This window comes from Podarcis bocagei (genome assembly GCF_964188305.1).
Source record: "Podarcis bocagei genome assembly, chromosome: 15".
Lineage (NCBI taxonomy): Eukaryota > Metazoa > Chordata > Lepidosauria > Squamata > Lacertidae > Podarcis > Podarcis bocagei.
In genome coordinates this window covers 39,596,496-39,620,576 of record NC_138141.1, presented here as the reverse complement: position 1 = coordinate 39,620,576, position 24,081 = coordinate 39,596,496, and the positions used below count along the sequence as shown (strand labels likewise).

Sequence of the window (24,081 nt, the reverse complement as noted above, 5' to 3'; positions counted from 1 at the left end):
GCCACAGAGAGAGGCCTGGATGCCGGCGACACACAGGCACACATTGACCGCCAACAAACACATTCAGTCTCTTTGTGGAGCTTCCTAACAGCTCGCAAGCCATCGCTGTCAAACCATGGCCACAGCTCTGGGATAAACCAGCAACAGAGGGTCCTCAATCTCCAATTTGTGCGATCGAAAAGAGCATTTAAAGACAGCTCTTTTAAAGAAGTGGGAAGAGAAGGAGGCTGGTTGAAGGCAGAATCTATTTTGTTCGTTTATGGCACGGTGCTCCTTCCATTTCAGGCAAGGCAGGCGGCTATAAGACAAGGAGCGAGAGGAACCTTAGGCCTGTGGCCCTCTAAGCCTCTTTACCTGGCCTTCAGGACCCTCTCTAGGCCACACCCCTCACTGGCCTTGCTTCACACCCAGACCACTTGCTTTCCTGGCTGCAAATGTGTCCTTGATTGTGCCTCTCGCTTGCCTGGATGCAGAGATAGCATGTAGACCCTGGGCTGCTGTACAAAGGTAGAATTTGGACTGAAAAGCACTGCCTGCCCTTCCTAGAAAGAGAAGGGACCTTTTGGATGGCTGCATCCCAGCAGGGGAATGTTCCCCTTGCCCCAAAATTCATGTGAAATCTAGCCGGCCTGCCAAATCGTGTGATATTATATCATGGGAGAAAGCATGGTGGAACCCTGAACCGGGGGCACTCCCATTAGGAGGCAAGGAGGACGCACTGCAAGGTTTTGCCGGCTTAAATCTAGCGTGGGAAACCACAAAGGAGTTGAATTGCACCTGAGAGCAGTTTCCGACTTGGGCGTTGCTGGCAAGCCGCTTTTCAAGGAAGCAGCCCACACACACAAACACCCCAGGGCTGATTTGTCAATGGCTGAGGAAGCAGGTGGAGTACTTTGGGAAGAGTGCTGCTTTGGGGGGAGTGGAAGAAATGCACTTGTTTTCTCGCTGGTCTGAAGTCGCAGCTATTCGCCTCTCAGATATCCAGAATGCAAAGCACTTCCATGACTTTCAGAGATTCTATGTAATCGTGTGAGAAACAGCTGTAGGACTATAATAAGGTGACTGTACACCAGCTTTGAAAACAACCCCTAACTTTGCACAGACCCACTTGTGTGGATAAAAATAAATGAAGTATCCTTGGGTAAAGCCCCTTAATTCGTTGCAAATGATGGAGCCCAGCTAGTCTTTGCTCCCATGGAGGAATCGTGGAGCACACAGAACCCCACACCTTGAACAACACGCAGGAGCTAGGAGAAGCAGTCATCAGGCTGAACTAGACCCCCCCCACAAACTTGAAAGAGAAGGTGACCCCCACAGACACCCCCCCAACCATCAACACCTGAAAAGTTTTTAACATCTTCATGCACAGCGGGGGTGGACGGCACAAGCCCCTCCTGCCACAAACACGCAAGGCGAGATAGGTAGGAGCCAACGACACAGACAACTCTTTCTGCCACACCACAACACAGACCACCACAAAAAAGCAGATCTATTCACAAAGCAACAGGCATGCCGACACGAGAAAGACTCGGTTTGTGCACAGCACTAAGCGAAACCATGGATTAGTGGGAATGTGCAAGAATGCAGGCTCCCCGAGAGGAGAGTGTCCCTTCTTCGATCCTCCTCTGTCCCAGCTTTAGGCTCAGCACATCATCTGGACCCCGGCTTGCCATTCATCCCCTCACAAGTGGTGAAGTATAGAACTAACTTTGATCAGAGTTTGTGGTTTGTCTAGAGTGAGACAAGCCATGAAACTGGGTTCAGATGACACGCTTAGCCAAACCATGGTTTAGCAGGCAGCAGCAGGACCAGAGGACGGAACAAAGCAGCTACTTGTCTCCTTTCTGGAAGGCCCACAGGCTTGCAGGCTTGCACTAAGCATTCAGTTTGAGCCAGGCCGTTTAGGGGAATGGACTCGAGTGCGAGTTAGTTGATTAAAATTGAGAGGTTAGAGAGAGGGAGAGGCACAGAAATAGTTAACTGGAGACAAACGGAGGAGGGTGGCAACGGTCCCTGCTACCACCTTGCTTAGGGCAAACATTAAAAGGAAATATATATATATATAGCTTTCACAGGTCCGTACTTCTCTAGGAGGTTCCTCCGGAGGCTTCTCTTCTTTCTGAAAACAACGTCGAAACCAGAAAAGGGTCAAAACATAATCGCCAAAAGAGGGGAGCTGGCTGCCAACCAAACTCGCTCCTGTTTTAAGAGTCCCCATCCCGCTCCACACAGCGGGGTTTTTAGAGTTGCTCCAATATATCCCACTGACAATCCGAGTTTCTGAAGGCTGTGGGGCTTGTCTCTTATGAAGAAAGAAGATAGAGGCTCCAAGCCAGCTGCAGGGGACTCCTGACTCCAGAGTCAACCCTCCAGTTGCCTAGGAAATAAGTTACAAGTAATCGGGAACACCTGCGACCCAACAGGTACTGTCAGACTGCAATGCCCATCACTGGAGGGCATCACATTGTTGACTCTTGCCCTATGAAACAAAGACGGGTAACTTGAGATTCTCTGGACGTTGCTCAGCTGCAGTTCTCATCCTTCCTGGCTGCTGGCCGTGCCAGCTGGGGCTAACAAGAGTTTGAGTCTCATATCTGGCAGGCCACTACACTTTTATTTGAGGAAGACTGTGTTGCCTTGCTGGGTGGATCCACACAGGCCCAGGGACTCGTATCTCTTACTTCCCAACTTTGCGGGCTCCACTAAGGCTGCCTGGGGTCTCCACCCGAGCTGGAAGCAGCAGCAGCAGCAACAACATGCATTCGGACGGGCGGAAGAGGGTGTTTCGGAAGGAACTCGGCTCTGCCCGCGATGCGGCTTTCTATAAAAGCTACTTGCAATGGGGTCGCTGGATGCTCCGGGCGCTTGTTAAAATTAGTGGAGCAAATGCAAGGGTGGAAGGCAGCAAATGCAAACAGGGGTTGAGATAGGTGGGGAGATGTAAAAAAACGACAACGACGACACAGCCTCTACTTACTTTGCTTCGAGAATTTACATTCAAGAGGCACACCCCACAAGCCAGTTCTTGGGCATTTTTGATTCCCGGGCGAAGCATACAGGAGGAAAAATCGAGTGAGTTTTCGTCAGGCTGTAGGAGGAACAACAGAGGTAGGAATCAGTCTTTTGTTCATAAGAAGCTATCTTCTGCCTTGTTCTAAGTTATCTTCCATGGTCTCTTCTAGCTTCCAACTTCTTCTAAGCTGCCTTCTACCTTCTAATCCATGAGTAGGCAAACTAAAGCCCACGGGCCAGATCAGGTCCAATTGCCTTCTGGATCCGGCTCGCAGACAGTCCGGGAATCACCATGTGGATCGCCAGTGCGTGCGTTCTTTCCCCCTCCCTCACATGGTGGCGATGCCACCTCCTCCCTCCCTCCTCCTGGCTTCTCCCCGCCCTGCCTAGAGGAGGAAGGGAGCTGGGCTTTGTTGGTGCTAGCAGCAGCAGCGCTCGAGCGGCCGCCAATTTAAGCAGCTCCTCTCCGGAGCCCTTTCACGTGCTACTCATTGTCCCACTGCTGCCCCACCGCCAGCCCCTGCCACTCCCAAGACACAGGTAAGCAGCCACTGGGGCTCGTGGGGCTCTTGCATCATTTCCCCCCCAAAATACAGTCCAGCCCCAAACAAGGTCTGAGGGACAGTGGACCGGCCCCCTGCTGAAAATGTTTGCTGACCCCTGTTCTAATATGTTCTCTACCTTCTATCTTCCATGCTATCTTGGTTCACAGAAACACAGTCTACTATTTGTCCATCTAGCCTTGGCTGTATCACCATCACCATCATTATTAAATTTCTGTCTCCTGTTTTCAACCAAAGCAGCTCAGCACAGCAAACAATTAAGAAATAAAACAGCCATTAAGAAACAAAAGATTATTTACAGTAATCAAAAAGCATTAAGCACATCTAAACGATCCGTATCTCCAACGGCACTCAGAGTCTGAACACTGGGAGCAGTGCAAAATATGCCTAACTCGACCCACCACAAGAGACGTACCACACAAAAGGCCTTACCGTTAAAGCAGCAAGCGACATGAAACTGATCAGGTTGTTCCACACTTTGTCAATGTCCTTCAGTAGTAGCTGGAGCTTCTCGCTACAGACGGCTGTGGCTTTGATGCCCAGCTCTACCCGTTTTGTGACTCTATAAACCTCAACGACCCCTGTTGAGAGACCAAAGGTGAGGGTGGAGGGGTCACAGGAGGCATGCCAACTCTCAGATGGCAGGGGTGAGGAACCAAAATGAATGTGGCCCTCTAGGCTTCTATCTCTGGCCCTCGGAATTCTCCCCGGGCCACACACCCTTGTATGCTTTTATGTAACTTAGTTGCAAACCACTTTGATTTCTGTTGGTGAAATAGATGTCTATAAACATTTTTTTTATAAATAAATAAAACAAGAGCAACAGAGTCTCACACAGCGCATCAACCACAGAGAAATCTAGAGGGTAGACGGAGGTGGGGAGAAAAAAACAAATGAGATTTCAGGAAATGAGAAAATATTTTTCTCCTTCTGCTTAAAAAAAAGAGGCACATCCTAAGTAGATCTGTTGGGTGTCTTTGCTCCCTGTTTTAATTCCCCATCTTCACGAGATGCGGTAAAATCCATACCTAATAAGTACTCCATGCCTTGCGCAGAGTGGATCACTTCGGTGCAGACGGAGGAGCTGCTGATTCCGTTCAGGGTGTCGTTTGCCTTCTTGATGACCTAACACACAAGAGACGTTTGTTTGTTCTGCTGAACTCAGGACGGTGTTCACAGCATCCCCAGGGAGCCTCCAGCCCAGACCTGCTTATCTCCAAAATATCTGCCACATCACGTGCATTCACATTATGCCAGAGAAGAGGAACCTCAGGTTGCATGTGGCCCTGGAGGTCTCGCCGTCTGGCCCTTGGAAACCTCCCCAGACCACCCCCTGCAGCAGCCCTGCTTCCCAACCCAGGTGGTTTTGCCTGGCTGGAGTGCGTCCCTGAACTCTGACAATGCCTCTTGTCTGGTTGGTGGAGGAAAGAGGGATGTGTGGAATGGGTGTAGAAACTAGCCTACTGTACAAAGGCAAAAATTTGCATTTGTTGCTCCGCCCACTGTTGCCTCTGGCCCCACCCAGAGGTTTGCAGCCCAATCACAAATGCATGTTTTGTTAGACAAGAACAGGGTTAGTACACAGAGAGTCCTTAAACTTCCTAGAGAGAACCCTCTCTCTGTGTGGCCACTTCTGGTGCCTCCTCTGGGCAGGAATTCTGTGACAATGGATATAACCCCTTACAGTTCCTTCCACCTCTGAGGAGACTGTTTCCATTCACCTTGCTTCCAAGACAAGCAAATGTGTCTCTGGAGGTTCCAGACACAGGCACCCTATTTTGAGACCACCAATTTTTATTCTGCTGTAATATTAGAAATATTTTCCTGCAAACTACTTTGCTGTATTTTCTGCCTGCATTGAAATGTAAGTAAACCTTTTTGTTTATCTTGCTAAAAGACAGGTGCTTCATTCTCTGCAATGGGGGTGAAAAGGAAGGCGGTCAGAAGACCACAAATAAAAAGGGATAAAAAACGGTATAACTGCTTTATTCCTACGCTTCAGAAAGCTGCAAAACATCCAAGTGTTTTTCCTCTGCTAGAAAGCCTGCTTATTTTTGCATTTCTCTCACACATGTGATAGGTGGTTTAAATTTTAATCTATAGATTTAATCCTCCATCCAATTTCACACATAAATTATTCCTCTCCACCCCAGCAGACGGTGGTTTCCCACTGCGGTGAGATGTACAGTCGTACCTTGGAAGTCAAACACCTTGACAGGCGAACATTTTGGCTCCCGAACGTCACAAACCAGGAAGTGATTGTTCTGGTTTGCGAACGTTCTTTGGAACCCTAACATCCGTTGCAGCTTCCGCAGCTTCCGATTGGCTGCAGGAGCTTCCTGCAGCTAATCAGAAGCCACGCCTTGGTTTCCAAATGTTTTGGAAGTCGAACGGACTTCTGGAACGGACTCCGTTTTACTTCTGAGGTACCACTGTACTGTATTTCTAATTAAATGATAGTAACTCTTTTCTATCTGTGCATTTATGCATAGGCGCTGGCGCATGCACACAGTATCAAACCTGTGACCATCCCACATGAGGTATACAAAGGAGAAGGATGTTATTTTGACGTACTTACCTGGAGAGCACTTTCTAAACATCTCTGCCATTCATAGGCATATCTCTCACTTTCCTGGGTGGAAAAGAAGAAGCAGAATTCCACAGGTTTCAAAAATAAACAAATAAATCAGAACTAGTAATGACTGCCTTATAAGTGATTCCCCTCCCCTGCTACACAGAGGTAGCAAAAAGCAAGGAAAGCTCCCAGAAAGATACAGGTGGTTTTCATGTGGAAATTGGGGAGTGGTCCATCAATGTAATATACCCAAGCCCACACTGGCTGGAGGATATAAAAAGATGGGGAGAGTATCCTTTGGGGAAGGCCCATAGCTCAGAGGTATAGCCCTTGCTTTGCATGCAGAAGGTCATAGGTTCAATCCTTGGCATCTCCAGGTAGGGGTGGGAAGGTCCCCTTGCCTGAAACCCTGGAAAGCCGCTGCCAGTCAGTGCAGACAGTATTGATCTAAATGGACCCAATGGTCTGACTCAGCATAAGGCAGTTTCCTATGTTTCTGTATTTCTAACCTAGGCGAAATACATCCTGCATGCCAGGATGGCAGGGATAAAAAGCTCCAAAGCAGCACTATCCGAACACCAGCACCAAATAACATTGCAGGGGGCTGGACTAGACAGCCCTCAGGGGGTACCTTCCAACTCTAGAATTCTATGATTCTACACGTTCAGCAATATTGTGGCATAGTCCTTTCTGGGATTCTACCACTTTGCACAGCAAGAAGGGGAACTCTCAACTCCAATATGCTCCCTCTCTATTAAAACACAACTCCCTTAGTATAGAAAACTCAGGAAGAGGAGAATGTAATGTCTGAGAACGTACCACATCTGCAGTCTATAGTGGTAACGTCCAGGAAATTCTATTCTGTGATTCCTACATGTATGTTCAGCTGTTAAAAGAGGATAAGGTAAAGGTAAAGGGACCCCTGACCATTAGGTCCAGTCGTGACCGACTCTGGGGTTGCGGTGCTCATCTCGCTCTATAGGCCGAGGGAGCCGGCGTACAGCTTCCTGGTCATGTGGCCAGCATGACTAAGCCGCTTCTGGCAAACCAGAGCAGTGCACTGAAACACCATTTACCTTCCCGCCGGAGTGGTACCTATTTATCTACTTGTGCTTTGAGGTGCTTTCGAACTGCTATGTTGGCAGGAGCAGGGACCGAGAAACGGGAGTTCACCCCGTCAGTGGATTCGAACCGCCGACCTTCTGATCGGCAAGCCCTAGGCTCTGTGGTTTAACCCACAGCGCTACCCAGACCCCTAAAAGAGGATAGGCCTCCCGGAATTCCTCTCTGACAATCTCTCCTTACCTCCACTTCCCCCGTGAGATCTTTGTACTTGTCTCGGATGACGGGCAGGGCTGGCTTCTCACTGAGGGTATTTGACCGATCTCGAAACGGCTGCTCCGGAGGTGGCAAAGGTGAGGAGCGGCTGATCTCTCTGTCGCCCAAACTCAGGCTCCGTTTGTGAGATCCTGGAAAGAAACACAACACATGAAAGTCAGGGTTGTGTGTATGCCCCAGTTCTGAACAGAGCCTTAAGAATAAGAACTTTTTGACAGTAAGAGCGTGGAACGGACTCCCAAAAGAGGTGGTGGACTCTCATCCTTGGAGGCTTTTAAGCAGAGGTTAACCGGCTATCTGTCACATATGATTTAGCTGAGATTCCTGCATTACTGGGGGCTGGACTAGATGACCCTTCTAACTTTACAATTTTATTATTCTATGAAAAAGAAGAAGAAAAGACCTTGGCCTCGTTCACACGTAACACTAAGCAATAGTTTGTTCAACTATGTTTTATTAAACCATGGCTTAGCATTATGTGAGAACCCTGCCCAGTGGCTTTACTATGGTTTGTTTACTGCCAAAAAATTGTGACCTGAAGCCATGGTTTGCTGCTGTGTTACAAAGTTTGGTTTGTTTTAAATATGGTTTGGTGTTATATGTGAAGCCAGCACCCTTCCTTAACCATGCTTTGTTTGACCGCCCCTCCCCAAGGTACAAAGACATGAGGCAAGAGCGATAGCAGCTAGAAAATAAACCAAACTTTGGAGAAAGAATACAGAGTTTGTTGGCTCATCTGTGGGACAACTCATGATTGAGTTATGGTTTGTTAAACGAACCATGGCTTAAGTGTTCTGTGCAAACCAGGTCAATATGAATGTTGCACTGAGAGGCAGAACAAAGATCCGTGAAAATCAAAAGTTCAATTAAAAATAATAGCAAGTTACTTGCCCTAAAGTGTTAGATTTGCTTAATACTATGCAGGCTAGGAAGATCAGAGGCCAAATGTAGTTTGCAAATACTTTCCTAAAAAGCAGCTCTGCTGAATCAGAACAAAGGCTTATGTAGTTCTGCATCTTGCTTCTGCAGGATGTTCCGCATGCAAAGCAGATGCTCTAGCAGGGAGCAAGGCCCCTTCTCTGGCTGGGGCTGATGGGAGCTCCAGAACAACTGGAGGCCAATGTAGGCACTCACCTTGAACAGAGAGGTCGAACGTTGCAAGCTCACTCTTGATCATTTCTTCACTTGATTTCACCTTCCCTTGGGAAGTTGCCAGTAAGAAGTCAAATTTGCTGATTTTGGGCTTCTCGCTCTGAAACTCTCCAAAGTCGTCTGTGCCTTCTTTGGCTGCTTCTACGGAGAGGCCAGCTGAGTCAGCCTCTTGGGGCGTGCCTACAGCTGGGCTTCCAGATGTCTCTGCCAAAGGCCTTGCAAACTCCCCAAAGCCTTCAACGTCATCGTCACTCAGGTCCGCAGACTGAGGGTCAGGTTCTTTGAAGTTAGCAAAAGGTGAGAACTTCACGTCCTGGAGAGCATCCTCACTTGCAAAGGTGGTGACTTTGGAAACAGTGGTCAAGGTGATGTTCTCCGAGCTGCCAAACAGAGTCTCTTTCTTCTGGAGGATGGAGGTGGCCAAGGAGGAGCCACTTCCTGGAGGAAAGGGGAAGGGGAGGGACTTCCTGCTTTGGTAGGCGTCGTCTTTGTCAGACCAATCATAGCTTGGGAAGCCACTAAGAGTGGAGCCGTTGCTGAAGCTTCCAAAGGTGGTCCCTTTCAAGTCATCGAGATCTAGAAAGGGAGAGACAAAGAGGAGAAGAGCCAACCATTAGAAGCACTAGTGACCAGTGTTTTCAGCAAACAATGACACAAGTCAAATCCAAAGATGGTGCCATTTTGGAGAACACCAGAGTATGTCAAGAACTGGCAGCTCCCATCTGTACCTACTGACCAGTGAAACCTGCTCTATGATCCTCTGCCGTCATAAGTACAGTGTCTGAGCTCAAAGATCAGGGCTCAAAGATTGTTGTTCTTGAAAATCCACAGCTACAGAACAAGGGAAGCTGGCCCGACTCCATCTTTACCTGTCCTTTAGCAGACAGCTAAGACATACCCTTTCTAGAAGGCTTTCCTAACCACTGCGTTTCAACACAGCACTAGGCTGTTCTTATTTTGCTTCAGGAATGAGAGACACTGTGGCCTTCCAGTTGTTGTTGGACTCCAGCGAAGGCTGGTACATTAAGGCAAATGGGGCATTGCTCCACGTAGCTCAGTCTGCCTCCAGCCAGGCCTCACCTGCCTTCCTTCTTAAATACAGCTGGTTCACAGTGTCGCAGTGCCCATTAGATTCCTCCTCTTTAGCCTCAGTGCCCACCCTTGTACAACTCAGCAAGGAGGAGGAGGGTGGAGGCAAAACTGGAATTAGTTAGCCCTGTCTCCCACTGGCTCTGGCTTCACCTATTTGGGGCTCCCTGCTGTGTGCCCCACCAGTTCCAACGAACACCAGCCCTTCCACAGCATGACCAGTCTGGGTTGATGGGAGCTGGGGGTCCAGCAGCATCTGTGGGAGCACAGCTTCCCCATCCCAAGGCAGGAGAGCCTGGGAAGGACGCTTCTCTGCCCCAAGACTTTGGAGGCCCACTGCCCGTCAGAGTAGACAAGACTGGGAATAGGTTTATGGTGGGGATGGGGAACGTGTGATCCCTCCCAGATGTTGCTGGACTCCAAGTCAACCTGGTGAGCAGACCAGGGATGCTGAGTGCAGCAATATCTTGAAGGCCACATGTTCCTCACCTCTGCTTTACATGTTTGACTTATTACTGAAAAGCCACAACCCAACCCTGCGGATGCCAAAATGCTAGGTGTGGGTTTTCTTTTAAAACAAACTTCCTCTGATACTAGAAGCAGCCTACAGCCCTCAGGACTAGATGCGATTGATAGTCTCTTCTCCCCTATAAAGCCATCGCTACCTCTTGGCAGGCTCATGTTGCATTAAAACTTAAGTTTCATTCTGGATTTCTGGCAACGGGGCTGAAACACGAGCAGTGCTCACAGGAACTTCCCTGCCTTATAAACCTGGAGTGGGTGGTGGGTGGGAATAAAGTTTCTACCCACATACCCTGGAACACATCCCCAAAGGCATCAACACTCACCTGGTTAGTGTGCGGCTGAAGCTGGCACAAACTACAGTTCGTTTCTGTAGCGGGACCTACCCTGTGGAATGCTCTGCCAACTGAGGTTCACCACGCCATCTCTATACTGCAACTTTCCCCAACCTGGATGTTTTGGACTACAACTCACACCATTCCCAGGTAGTTGTAGTCCAAAACATCTGGCAGGACCCAGGTTGGCTAAGGCCACTTTACCATTTCAGGAGGCCAGCAAAAACCTGGTGGCTTTAAATGGGCTGGTCATCGCCCTTGTTGAAAGGATGCCTGATAGTGTGGCAGCACCCTCACTTTGGAGCTCCCCTGCCTAGTGATATCAGGCAGGCCACTTTGCTGTACTCTTTCCAGTACTCTTGCTGAAAATGTTTCTGTTTAGGCAAGACTACCCAGATATGTAAGGGACACGGGTGGCACTGTGGGTTAAACCACAGAGCCTAGGACTTGCTGATCAGAAGGTCAGCGGTTCGAATCCCCGCAATGGGATGAGTTCCCATTGCTCGGTCCCTGCTCCTGTCAACCTAGCAGTTGGCCACATGACCCGGAAGCTGTACGCTGGCTCCCTCGGCCAATAAAGCAAGATGAGCGCCACAACCCCAGAGTCGGTCATGACTGGACCTAATGGTCAGGGGTCCCTTTACCCAGATATGTAGAGTGTTGACATGTTTTAATCTGCTTTTAATCATTGATATTAGCATTCTCTGAAGATTTTAAATAATGGTTTTCAACTCTTTTTACTGACAATTCCGTTGCTTTATTCTTGTGAACCTCTCTGAAGCTTTCTTACAATGGAGTGGTGCATAAATCTCGTGAAACAAATAACACGGGTGTTGTTAGGCATGGTTTTTTTCTTAAATTCTTAGCCATCTTGGATTCCTTTGGGGTACTAAACCACTTTAAATGAAACGTTAAGCGGCCCTTTTTAAAGCTGCCCCCTTTACCAGCTTTCCCCACAATTCCTTGAGCGCGCCTGGCAAAGCTCATCTCCACTCAGTTCTTTGGTGTGTTGGCCTTGCGGATAATCCAGTCATCGCCCTCAAATCTTCCCCCCTCTGGAAACTGCACCAGGCTGCCTTAAGGCCGGATCACAGGTACAGCCACAAAATATGCATGGAATGCCCTACCTGCCCCCTCGCAGGTAAATGGTGCTGATCCATGAGAGTCTTTTCCGACCCTAGTCAATGGAGCAAATGCTGTAAGGAAATAAGAGCACACCTGTTGGATCAGATCAGAGGCCCAGCATCCTGCTCTCATAGCAGTCAACCAGATGCCTCAATGGGAAACCACAAAGCAGGATCTGAGCATGGCAGAACTCATCCCACCTGCGATACCTGGCATCTGGATATAAAATGTAGACATCATGGCTAAGGGCCCACGAGGAAGCGAAGGGCTTCCTGTTCTCATTGTGGCCAACTAGATGCTGGCGGGAAGCCCGCAAGCAGGAATTGAGCACAACAGCGACTTGCAGTTCCCTGCAAACTGGCATTCAGGGGCATACTGGTGGCAGGACAAAGCCATTGTGATTGGTTGCTTTCAAGTCCCAGCTGGCTGCCTCTAACTACTGCAGGCATATTTAAGAGTCCATGGTTACTTTGCTAACATGGCAAACCTGCTGTTAAAACATGTGGGACAGCTGCAATAACTCCGTTAAAGGGCTGCCACTTTGGACAAGGATTAAAGCAGGCCAAGATGTATGGGGCAACACAGACAGGGGAAGAAACCGTGAAGCACAACTGCCTGCAAACCTTACATTCTTCAGTGCAGGCTGTTTTGCTTTTGATGTGGATTATGTAACATCTCATCGTTACTCACAGGCTGTGTTCACGTACTAGATGTTCAAAGCACATGGCTTTCCCGGCAAGGATCATGGGAACTGTAGTTCACCTTGCGCAGAGCTACGATTCAACAAACTTCAGTTCCCAGGATTCTTTGGGGGAAGTCATGGGCTTTAGACATGCAGTGTGTACACAGTCGCCGTGTCTACTGCCCGGCATGCACAAGGTCCCAGGTTCAAGCCTCGGCATCTCCAGGTAGGGCTAGGAATGGCCCCTACCGGAAGATCTGGAAAGCTGCTGTGAGTCAGTGTAAACAATACTAAAAGCTAGAGGAGCCAACGGTCAGACTAGGTGTAAGGCAGCCCTTTTTATGTTCCCCCATACCTGGAAAGAAGCCTTCATCTGCAGATTATTACAGTGATACCTCTGGTTACGTACTTAATTCATTCCGGAGGTCTGTTCTTAACCTGAAACTGTTCTTAACCTGAAGCACCACTTTAGCTAATGGGGCCTCCTGCTGCTGCCGCGCGATTTCTGTTCTCATCCTGGAGCAAAGTTCTTAACCCAAGGTACTATTTCTGGGTTAGCGGAGTCTGAACCTGAAGCGTATGTAACCCGAGGTACCACTGTACTTTCATGGGAACCCCCTCTCTAGTTGGCTGGGGGGCAGGGGAAGGATGTTATCTCTAGTAGCGAACACTGGAGCTTCAGAAGAACGGGAGCTGAAGTGGGCCACAGAGAAGTATGATATGGGAGAACTCTGAGGTTTGCAGGAGGAGGACAACATCTTGAAAACAGACCCTAAGGGGGCACAAAAGCCCTCCAAAAATATATATACACACCAATGAGGACTAAACATGCTCAGAACCCAAAGAACAGAGAGTGCCAGTTGGGAAGGAAGGGAGAAAATGGAGTTGGCACAGGGAGGCAAGTGGGATAGAATGCCTTGCTTCAGCAACCCAATAGTTTTGTGGAGGAAGGCTGGATGGTGCAACTCCTCCTGTTTACAGCGAAAAGGCAAGCAAGAGGTGGCATGGCAGAAATATGCATGGCAGAGAGAAAGTGGACAGAGAAAAGTTTTCCTCCCTCTCTCGTAACATTACGACTTGTGGATATCCAAGGAAGATGACTGTCCGGAGGTTCAGGGCAGATCCAGCAGGGCTTGTGCGTCTAAGAAGGGAGGGAGGACACAGCTATCACCCTTCATGAATTGTCATCCTTGGCCCTATAATGCCCTAGAAACTGTGCCCAAGCTTTTGAGCCTGAGCAACGTGTCCCTCAGCCACAAACAGAGCTCTTGTCCATCTTTGCGTACTTGCTTTGACTGGCTGGCTGGCTTTTGCCGCCACCACCTCTCTTCTCCCTGCCCTGACAGTCACTAAAAAGAGGAGAAACAGCTGCATAACCATTTGTCAAGAGGTTTAATGCTATCGCTTGGGGACCGGTTGAGAACAATGCATGTTTGTCGCACTATGTGTGTTAACTGGCTTCCAATGTCAGGATGTCTGTGTTACCGACAACTCTTCTGTGAATGGCCAGCAAGAATGACATAATAATTGCTATCTCAGAAAACCGATAAATTCACTTCACATATCTCATGAAGTGCAGTCTAGTCCCCAAAAGCTTATGTTGTAATAACTCTGTTGTTCTTGCAGCAACAGACTAATGCAGCTACCCCTCTGGAAGATGTTAAGAGAGAGAGAGAGAGAGACGTTTTAAGTGGAAGGGGATACGATTGCTTTAAACTTTTAAGAGCTTAAATTTTTAAATTTTTTTTTGCTGATGGCAACCAGATGCATTTCTGGACTCTTTAAAAAAGTGGGGAGGGGGAAGAAAAACCACACATGCTCAGACTTTCAAAATATGCCAAGATAAATATTTATTTAACACAGCAGGACTTACAGATCGCAAAAGAGAACGCTATACAGGAGCTCGAAAGGGCAGTCATCAGAATCAAAGCATGCAGGTCAGTCTTTTTGCAGAAGAGAGAGATATCTAAGCAGATTCGAAAAGGCACATTCACACAAGGAAATGTCGAGTTCAAATAAAGGTATCAGAGGGGGAGGAAAACTGACAGCAAAAAGTGGGGGATCTCTGGCCCAATTTCAATTTATGAAGTTTCCTCTTCCCTACTCCCAATAAGCATCAGGGCGTGGTGGTGGGGGTAGGGAAGAAGGACTCTCGGCCTGCAGGTTCAAGAAGTTATGCAATCTTCCATTAAATTTGCAGGCGAGGGTATTTGCCCTGGCTGCATTATTCAAAGACAGGGAAGGATTGGGAAAGAAAAAGACCCCAACACCAAACAATTCAAATTGACAAGAGCATTGGAGGGGAGGGAAAGGGTTAAAATTTGGCAAAGAAAGCAGCAGCAGTAGCTTGGTTGAAATTAACATGCAGCAAGGGCTTAGAAAGTTCAAAGTTTGTCAGAGGTTAAACCCCCCCCCCCCCCATTTGAAATCTAGCCACATTTTTCTTATTGGCTGCCTTCTGCACAAGGAATCATATAGCAAAGTTTAAAGAGACAGTATCCCCTTGAAAGAATTTGGAAAAGAAGTCTCTCTGCTTCACCCCAACCTAGAGAAGTTAAGGCAATTTGGCTGAAAGGGGACAGATTCTGACATCTCTCCCCCCCCCCCCCACAACTGGCCTAACATTCATCCCTTCTTGTCACTATAACTCATCACTGCCTCTAAATTCCTAGGTCCTTCTCTTTGCTGTGCCAAAACTGAAACATTCAGATAAATTCAGTTCTACATACATGCTCACTTTTTTGACAGGAACCTCTCTTGTGGAGGAGCCCCTTCTGGAGACAACACAAAGTTAAGCGCCCAACGGCTGACCAGCCATTTCTCCTAAATCAAGGAATAAATATATAAAAGGGATACTGTCCCTTTCTGACATTTCAGGTTACAGACCAACAGGAATCAAAAGTCTACTTAAAGTATGTAAACTTCAAATAAAGTTATATAGACACTTGAACATTATCAATTCAGAGCTTGAAATGCTTCAGAACATATATACACACGCATATGGAAACGCCAGAGCACAAAAAAAGTTGATTTAACAAACAAGAATTGAGAGAATGATCTAAGAGACTTCAGACAAGGACCAAATAATAATAAAAAGTGTCTGGGCCAGAGCAGATGTAATACTTCCTGCCGTTTTACTATGTTTAAGGGATCACCTTCTGGCCATACAGCTGAATGCAGCCATTTTGCGCATTTCACCCTTCCCTTATCCCAAGTGAAGATACAAGCCACGCAGCTGCACTTAACCACAGTTTCTTGTTACACACAAACCAGGAAACTCTGGTCAAGGGCTCCCAAACAAGCCAGGATTCCGAAACTAATTTCAAATCAAGGCTCCATATCCTAAGTTGCCTGGAAGCCTTTGGGTGAAACAGCCAAGTCAGACCTGAGAGCAGACCCGCTGAAATGAACAGACATGATTTTAAATAGCTTTACTCTGGAAATAACCCACACTGGGTGTCATCCATTAACCATAATTTCTCAGTCTGGAAATAACGGGGAAGCCAGCAGGTTCCCAGCTCATCTCTCCACTTGCATAAAGGAAGGAGCAAAAGGGCTGTGCAGCTCTCATTACAGCTGCAACGGAGTTAACCGTGGGAAATGCTAATCAGGGTTGACTCCCAACTGAGATTAGCCGTCAACTCTAAGTGGCAGCAAGGATGGTTAGCTTTGATGCAGCTGTAAGAGTGAACCATAGTTATGAATGGTGGGAACTCAAGTGCCAGAAGGGAGTCTCTGTGATCCATTGCTGAGCCATGACTGAGGTTAGGGCATAGGAAGCATTAGGACTGAACCGGCCCCTTTGAGGAATACATTGGAGTTGGCACTAGAAAGTAAGCTTCCATTGCAGTCTTGGAAAAGACAAAGCAAAACCAAACCAACAAAAACACCCTGTCAGCCTCCTGATTATCAACACTTAAAAAGTTTAACACACTTTGCATCAAAGAACATGATCTGCTTAACCCAGCGTTTGGACCCAAGATCCATCTCTCAACACAAATCAAATGGCAAGTGTCTATCACTGAATTGCTACGGACACCAAACTCATCTCTGGGAAACGAGCCACATATAAAGATACTGACACGATAAGATTAGAAAAATAGTAGGAAAAAAGTGCTTTTGGAAAAACCCAAAGTAAAAACTTCCAAGAACACACATTTTGTATGTGCCAGGGAACTGAGCGACCCAACAGGCCTTATGCCCATGCATTTTAACATACAAAAAATGTTTTCATTCTTCACCAAGAAGAATTATTTCCTGATATTTTGCACCCTGTTAGAGGAATTCTCTGTATCTAAAGCCACCAACAGTCCCTCCCTGCCTTCACCACTTAAAAAAAATGATTGTAATATGGTAAATTTCTGCTCTACCCAATATTGGGGGGGGGGAGGGGAGAGAGGGAATTTTAGTTCATGTGAAAATAAGTGATGCTTGCAGCAATAGCCTTCCTGCCACAAATAATACCAACGTTGAATAATACTTTTTTGTTTTTGTTTCGGAACACTGCCATTTCTCTCCTGTTTTTAAAGGCCACAAAAAGCTTAGTTCATTGTTTTCCCACTCTTATTTTTACAGGCTTAAAAAAAGCACAAACCAAAAACAGGGCACGTGTGTGACGTTTTAACGAGCTGCAACCAAACTGGATTTCTATGCTTTCACTTTAATTTCATAAAGGAAATCTAAAAAGGAAAGGGGAAAAAGGGAGGATTCCTACTATAAACGGTCAACACAAGATCCCCTCGGCTTTTGGAAAGCTTGCAAACACATGAGCACCCACCACGATTTGGCAGCAAAAGTCAGAACCTTACGAGGTGGACCAGCCAAAAGGGCCTTTCCCATCTAAACACCATGGAGCTTAGCTGGAAGAGGCCCACGTCATTTGCTTTTGCTAGGTAGTTACAGTCACCTGATTCTTAATGCAGAGTTATGGGACAATTTCTATGGGGAAGTGTCTTCCACCGTGCCTGTGGATCCAGATTCGCAACACAAGGTGGCATGTCCCATTTTTACAAAAAGTCAATTATTTGCACAGAGACAGGTAGGCTCCGTAAAGTCACAATGTGGGCATCAAGTATAGATTCTGATGCCGATACACACCACCAGGAACCTCCCCTTGCAGACTAAGGGCAGATCCACACTATGCATTTAAAGCACATTTAACGGGCATGACTTCCCTGCCCCAAAGAATCCTGGGGAATGTAGTTTCTCCTGACAGACCTACAGTTCCTAGTGCCCTTAAACTACAGGTTCCAGGATTCTTTGGGGAGGTGATATGCTTTGCATGAGTGTTGGACGTGCTTTAAATGCGTGGCATGGATCTGCCCTGAAGAAAATGTGTTGTGGCAAAAGCATTCTGACCTTACAAAAGCCACAGACATCTTTGGACCCAAGTATGGACCTTCGTGTACAAAAACAGAACGTAAAGCAGCAATCCCGGCCAAAGAGGCCTCCCCGTTCTGAGCACTGATTAGAGTTCTGCATTAGCCTTTTATTCTTCCCCTGCGAAGGGGTTGCCCATGCCCGGCAACTTGTGCAAATAAAACGTGGCAGCTATACTGTTCGAAGATTATGAGGGTGCAAAGACTGCATGAGGCAGAATTTCAGAATACAGGTGGAGGGGCTGGGAACGGAAATTCACAGTACAGACACAGGGCCTGAAGAAGATGCTAACCCTGGTTATGCCTTAAACTGAGAGTAAAATAATAATAAAAAGTATGACTCCCTCACCTTGCGGCCGTGGTTTAGCAGTACCTTACCAATGTTGCTAACCATGGTTAAGGTTAACCTGTGCTTCAGTTTGATCAGGACTTGTAACCACTGCTTCAAGTGGGTATCAAATCCTAGCTGAACTGAAATGCCACATAACTTGAGCCTCAGTGCTAAGGTATCGCTTCAATGTAGTTAAGGCAGCAAGAGGGAGTTCGCCACCCCCACCCCCTGAAAAAAAGACTGGGGAAGGATTTGAGGCTAACTCGCCATCTTATAAGAGGGAGCCGGTATTACGTCTGCAGTGGGCCTTTGGAGATGCACACCAAACTTCTTGAGAGATGTGCCACATTCACTCTGACACTGCAACCTTACAGATCTTCAGAGATGAATGAGGTCTCCAAGAGCAGACGGGTCTCTTTCCAAAGAGGAACAACCCTTGGCACAGTGGGAGGATGCAAAGGCTAACTTGCAAAATAGTTAGATAACACCTATGGAGTATTGAGGCAGCCTCTCGTTGGCAGCAGTCTTGTCTCGGGCGCTCTCAGAGAGTGGCACCATGAACACAAGAGGTCCCCCCCCTTGACCAGTTTAAGCTTGGCTGCTAAGAGGGCGTTGGCAATTCTACATGGAACAGGATCCACCTCAAACCATCCAAATCGAAAAATTACGTCGGACGACAACAAAGAAAAATGTGTAATACTGCTTGGTTAAGAGATTAGCAGCTTGCCAAAGAACACAAGTTCAGAGGACCGGCACGTAATACTGAAATTCAGCTTGGGGAGCAACACTTTTAGACATTTCCATTGCCTTTTGTTACCAGAGCAATCTAACTAGTTCCTCACCTGCGGCTGGCGGATGCTGACCACTAACGGTTGGCAAATCCAAAGAGCTATCAGACATGACATGCTTAAGGTCTCCTCCCACGTCCGCCAGCTTCATGTCAAACTGGACAGAGAGCGCATCTTCAGAGTCTTCCTTGCCCACGCTGCTGCCCCCGATGGACGGGAGGTCCAGAGACTTGACCGAAGCAGAGTCCTCTTTCGCATGCTTGAAAGCTGCCAGTTTGTCGACCAGGGATTTCTCGGAACTGGAGGAAAACTTGTTCGAGTGGAAGTCGGCAAAGTCGTCCTCGCTTTTCACGGACGAAGGGGTGTGGTCTTTCAGTTCTTCAAAGCCTATGCCAGGGCCGTCCAGAGACAGCTGTTTGAAGATGTCGTATTTGGTGGAGGCGGGGGCCGAGCTCTGACCGCTCTTCAGAGTGTTGGCCAAGGAGCCAGTGGGAGGAATGGAGCTGGCCTCTTGCTTGAGTGAAGAGCCGGCGCTGTTATTGAAAGCCATGAAGTCTGCAAATTCATCCTGAGTGGTGGCCGAGGTACAATTCGACAACCCCGCAAAGAGATTGAAGTCGGCAAAGTCGTCGGGCAGGATCGAGCTGTTGCCAGGTGCCGGCAGAGTCGCAGGAGCGGCAGAAGCCGGAGGTGGTGGTGCAGGGAAAGACGGCTGCTGGGGCGAGTTGTAGGCGGGTGGAAAGGGAAGAGGTCTGTTCTCGCCGGCAGGGGCCAAGGAAAACAGATCAAAGTCCGCCAGGTTCAGAGAAGGCTTTCCTTGCGGCGGTGGCGGCTTCGACTGTGCAGGTAGAGAAGGGAAAGGCGGAGGGAAAGGTTTGTCTTTCATCGGCGGGTCTAGTGGAGAGATGCTGTCGGCGGTTTTGAAATCCGTGAAGCCGTCATCTGCTCCGGCAGACTTGAACTCTGCAAAGCTGTCTCCTGAAGAGCAAGGGAAAGGAGGAAAACGTCAGTAGGATTCTCGAGAGCGACATATGTGACTCTCTCAGCTGAGCAATAAACGTATTAATTCGCAAAAATGCTCAAAATGGCTTACGGGTAATTTGTTTGTTTTGTTCACTTTCCATCTCAGTTCTTCCCAAGGGCTCAAGGCAAATTGTGTGTGTGTGTGTGTGTGTGTGTGTGTGTGTGTGTGTTGGCAGGCAGGCAGCAGGCACAAGCCAGTCAAAATCAAGCATTTTAAAGTCCTATAGATTTCAACAGGGGAGATTTAGAATTCTACTGAAGATGACCATTCAAACCAATGGGACATCTTTGATCAATACATTTTCTTCTTTTCACATATATTTTCATTCCTGAAGTATTCTGTGATTTCCAGTATTGGGGATAATTTAATTTATCTTGGGTCTTTCATACGCTGGAATTATGAACAGAAGTATAGTCTGCATTTAATTCAGGCATTAGAGCCTTTCAGTAGGAAGAATTTTTCACATCTGTTTTTCCTGTTTTTTTGCAAGGCAGACTTATTCCCCAATTTTGAATAATACACCAAAAAGACCACCCATTTCTGAAAAGAACTTCTCTGCCAAGTGGAAATCCCCTGCACACAGGGGAGCAGAGTGGGTTACAATGATAACAAAAAAACTAGCCTGCCCCAAGAGAAATTTTGAGCAAAACTACTGTCTCAAATACCAATGAAGTGATGTATGCATGGGTAGCCCACATGATGCCCTGAACTGTCATGCTAGCTAGTTGGAGTCCAACAAATATCCGAGAGGGGGGTGTCACAGGTTAGCTACCCCTAATGTAAAGTAATTAGAAGAAATACAGTCCCACGCAGGCCATGTTCACATGCGATCAACTCTCAGTTTAGAAAGTCAAGGTGTGTACACACTTTGTGTAGCTGTTTTGTTCTCACTTCATTCTTCCCTTCACATGAATGAACCAACAAACGAGCGAGCCCCAGTTAACTATAGTTTCCTGTTACATCCAGACCAGGAAACCATGGTCGATGGCTTCCAAACCACCATAATTTGAAGCTGTGACTTAAAGTTGGTTTCCAAATCCTGGCTTGTTTGGAAGACATGAACCATAGTTTCCTCATTGACGTGTAACAGGCAATAATGGTCAACTGCAGCTTCCTGGCTTGTTTCGATCTACATGTGAAGAGCAAAGCAGCTTTGTGCAGGTTCCTGAAGTCTATGCATCTCTCAACTTATTAAACAGAGATTTTTTATCATGGGTATGCGGCCAGTGGGATACGGCTAAATTGTGCTGTGGTCGTTTGGTTATTGAGAAGGGGTTTCCTAGAAGTCTGGGTAATTTGTTTGGGGTGGGAAAGAAAATCAGCTGCTATCACTGTTTCATAGGTGGGCACAAATGCTTTCTACATAACTAAAAAGCTGTGATTATACATGCTTAATTGTATTAGCCCATCAACAGTATTGTAATGAGCCTTGATAAAAGAAGAATACAGCTTGTCTAGATTACAAAACTGTAATTATGTGCTGAAAGAACTGACGCAAATTGCCTTCGTTTGCATAATTTATACAAGTCAAAGAACTAGATTTTCTTTGAGGTAGAAATGCACCCCTCTCCCTGGCAGTGTAGCGGACCCATAGCTCTTAAGGCACTAGCTATTCAGAAGCAACAGCCCATCTGGTGGCAAAGTGAGATAAGCTTCAAATTCAATTAAAGCATTTCATTTATTTATTATATAGTGAATCAAATTGATTGATTGATTGATTGATTGATCGATCAATCAATCAATCAATCAATCACCTGATGCCATTCCCCGAGTGTCCCTGATTTCACAAGTTAGGTGGGCAGCTCTTATCGGGGTGGGGGAGAAATCCGATTCAGTTTTCACTTAAAGGCAGATCTACCTCATTTAGACTCTCCGAAACAACACATGACTCAAAATGCAGGTAAGCTCTCAAAATTCACACTGCTCTGAATTTTGCAATGCGCTTACCCAGCCAAGTAACGTGTGAAAGAGTGGTCGGGTAAAGTGTGTATAAAAATGCTGACATTGGTGAAAATTAACTTACAAAATGCATCGTATATGGGGAGATCGCTTTGCAAAAATGTGTATTTTAGGCAAAGCTGTATACTAGAATCTGCACTAAAATCCCTATGAATCGTCATGAGGACTTATCAAGAAAACACACGCAGCACACACAGTGCAAACTCATGCAGAAACGTGGAGAGCTGAACTTAAGATTGCAAAAAACAGAACCTGAGAGAAACAAACATGGACAAACTTGCCTATCCCTAAGTTATCCTCTGTGGGTGCCTCAATGCATCAATTTCCTCCTCAGGCAACTTCATGGGGCGCCATCATTGCTACCATTTCTAAGCCCATCACTTTCCTCATGAACTTTAAATGATCAATATCAACCCCTCAAAGCCGTTTCCCCAATAACGGTACTTCTTTTTACCAGCATTGCTTAATTGTTTTTTATTCAGCTTGGAGTTAATTATTTAGAGCCAATGTTTTGTACTGTCTTCGTTGGCGATGTAATGCTATCTCTTGGGGAAATAATAGTAAAAAAGAATAAAAAACCCAGTTTCTCTAAACAGCTTGTCTCCTGTTCCCAAGGTTGGTGGTGGCCAGCCTTCCTTTCTTAAGCTAACTCCACGTTAACGAATTAGGAAGGCAAGTAGATGGTTCCTTAGTGGGAGATAGTTGTTGGAAAACGTCTTACCTACAAAAAGCTTAAGACATAGTAAATCAGCTTGCCTGAGGTCCTACAGAACTTCTTGCTGGTTTTGCTGCAGCAAACTAGCATGAACGTCCCTCTGGAAGTTATTAAAAGATGGTTTCTTGATACACAAATATCTCTGAAATGGAGTTTGGGGGAGATGATACCACTCCAGATAAGGACAGCAGGCAGTGGTATCTATGTATTTTTGCAGTAACCACAGGAGCAGAGGGCTTTTTTGGAGTGGAGAGGGGGTTCAACAAGGAGAAACGGAGCCAAGTTATAGGCTGGAAGCTGCTTTGGCTTATCTGATGTGGACCAGAGGGGTCTGCTGCTTGCTAGGTGTGTAGCTGCCCATTCCACAACTTATATGCTAACAGGAAGCTGAGCATCCAATCCTGGCACCCAAAGAAATGGGAGTGTGTCTGAATGGGCATGTTCAAAGTCAGAAAGGCTGAAACTGTGCGAACAAGAACTGAGCAAGAAGACCAAACAGTCTCTTGTGCAGTCTGAATTCTTGTAGGGATATTTTCTGAAGCCTTTATCACATACGCTCTTGGTCATGCTTGGGCACAACAGACGGCCTGGAAGCATGATGCTGGAAATCCATGCCCTACTTCAACTTTCTCCAGTTATCACCTGTGTACATGTTGTTACCTTAGAACAGGATGCTTAGGAATGCAGGAAGCTGCCTTATACCGGGTCAGACCACAGCCACATCTATCTCAGTACTGCTTACACGGACTGGCAGTGGTTCTCCTGGGTTCCAGGCAGAGGATATTCCCAGCTATATTTGGAGATGCCAGGAATTGAACCTGGGACCTTCTGCCTGCAGGGCGAGGGCTCTAGACACTGAGCTACAGCCCCTCTCTTAAGACACCAGAGCTGCCTTACACAGAGCTAGACCACATAGTTGGCCCAATTGAATTCACTTAATTTTGATTAACCCCTTCACCAGCAGGACATATTTAGACAGAAGCTGCTGTTAAAATATGTCTACATTACTTGAAAGGTAATGCAATGCAAAAGTTCTATCTACATCTACTCACACACACAGAGAGAGAGGTTTTGCTTTATCATATTTCAAATCACCGTCACCATGAAAACAGAAAACCCAGTTAAGTCAGTTTCACAAATGCTGCCATAAGTTAACAGAAAGAGCAAACCAGCGCTTCAGGCCAGTTTAAACTGTGGCAAAGATCAGCAAAATGGGGTAGCAACAGTCACCTGACTTCCAGTTGCCTGTGACACTACTGCATACAAGGATGGAGAGGAGGGGCAAGGGAGTGGTGAGGCTGGTATAGTGCAAACACTCCAGCAGAGCCAATCCAGAACTCCAACTGGTACATTGGCTCTGCACCAACCTTGCGCCTCCCAGGATGCAACAGAGACGTGGGTGTTTGGAGGTGAGCAATGCTGCTCCACCAGCCACTACTAAGGAAAAAGCTACTGAGGTCACATCAAACAGAACTCCTGTTACGCGGACCTGG

At 47.0% G+C, this 24,081-nt stretch overlaps 1 protein-coding gene across 7 annotated transcripts in view; it reads right to left on the bottom strand.

Annotated features, from left to right (window-relative positions):
• SYNRG (synergin gamma) overlaps positions 1 to 24,081 on the bottom strand; it is a 56,450-nt gene that overhangs the window by 5,729 nt on the left and 26,640 nt on the right. For 4 of the 7 annotated variants that reach the window (XM_081172855.1, XM_081172858.1, XM_081172859.1 and 1 more), the window contains 8 exons: positions 18,945 to 19,868; positions 8,623 to 9,216; positions 7,456 to 7,619; positions 6,154 to 6,207; positions 4,604 to 4,700; positions 4,008 to 4,156; positions 2,978 to 3,088; positions 2,084 to 2,119 (listed from right to left, as the gene is read on the bottom strand). In XM_081172855.1, coding sequence (XP_081028981.1) covers positions 2,084 to 2,119; positions 2,978 to 3,088; positions 4,008 to 4,156; positions 4,604 to 4,700; positions 6,154 to 6,207; positions 7,456 to 7,619; positions 8,623 to 9,216; positions 18,945 to 19,868 — 2,129 coding nt within the window. Of the gene's footprint in view, positions 1 to 2,083; positions 2,120 to 2,964; positions 3,089 to 4,007; positions 4,157 to 4,603; positions 4,701 to 6,153; positions 6,208 to 7,455; positions 7,620 to 8,622; positions 9,217 to 18,944; positions 19,869 to 24,081 lie in introns of all 7 variants that reach the window. The other 3 variants (XM_081172856.1, XM_081172861.1, XM_081172857.1) reach the window with 2 other exon arrangements.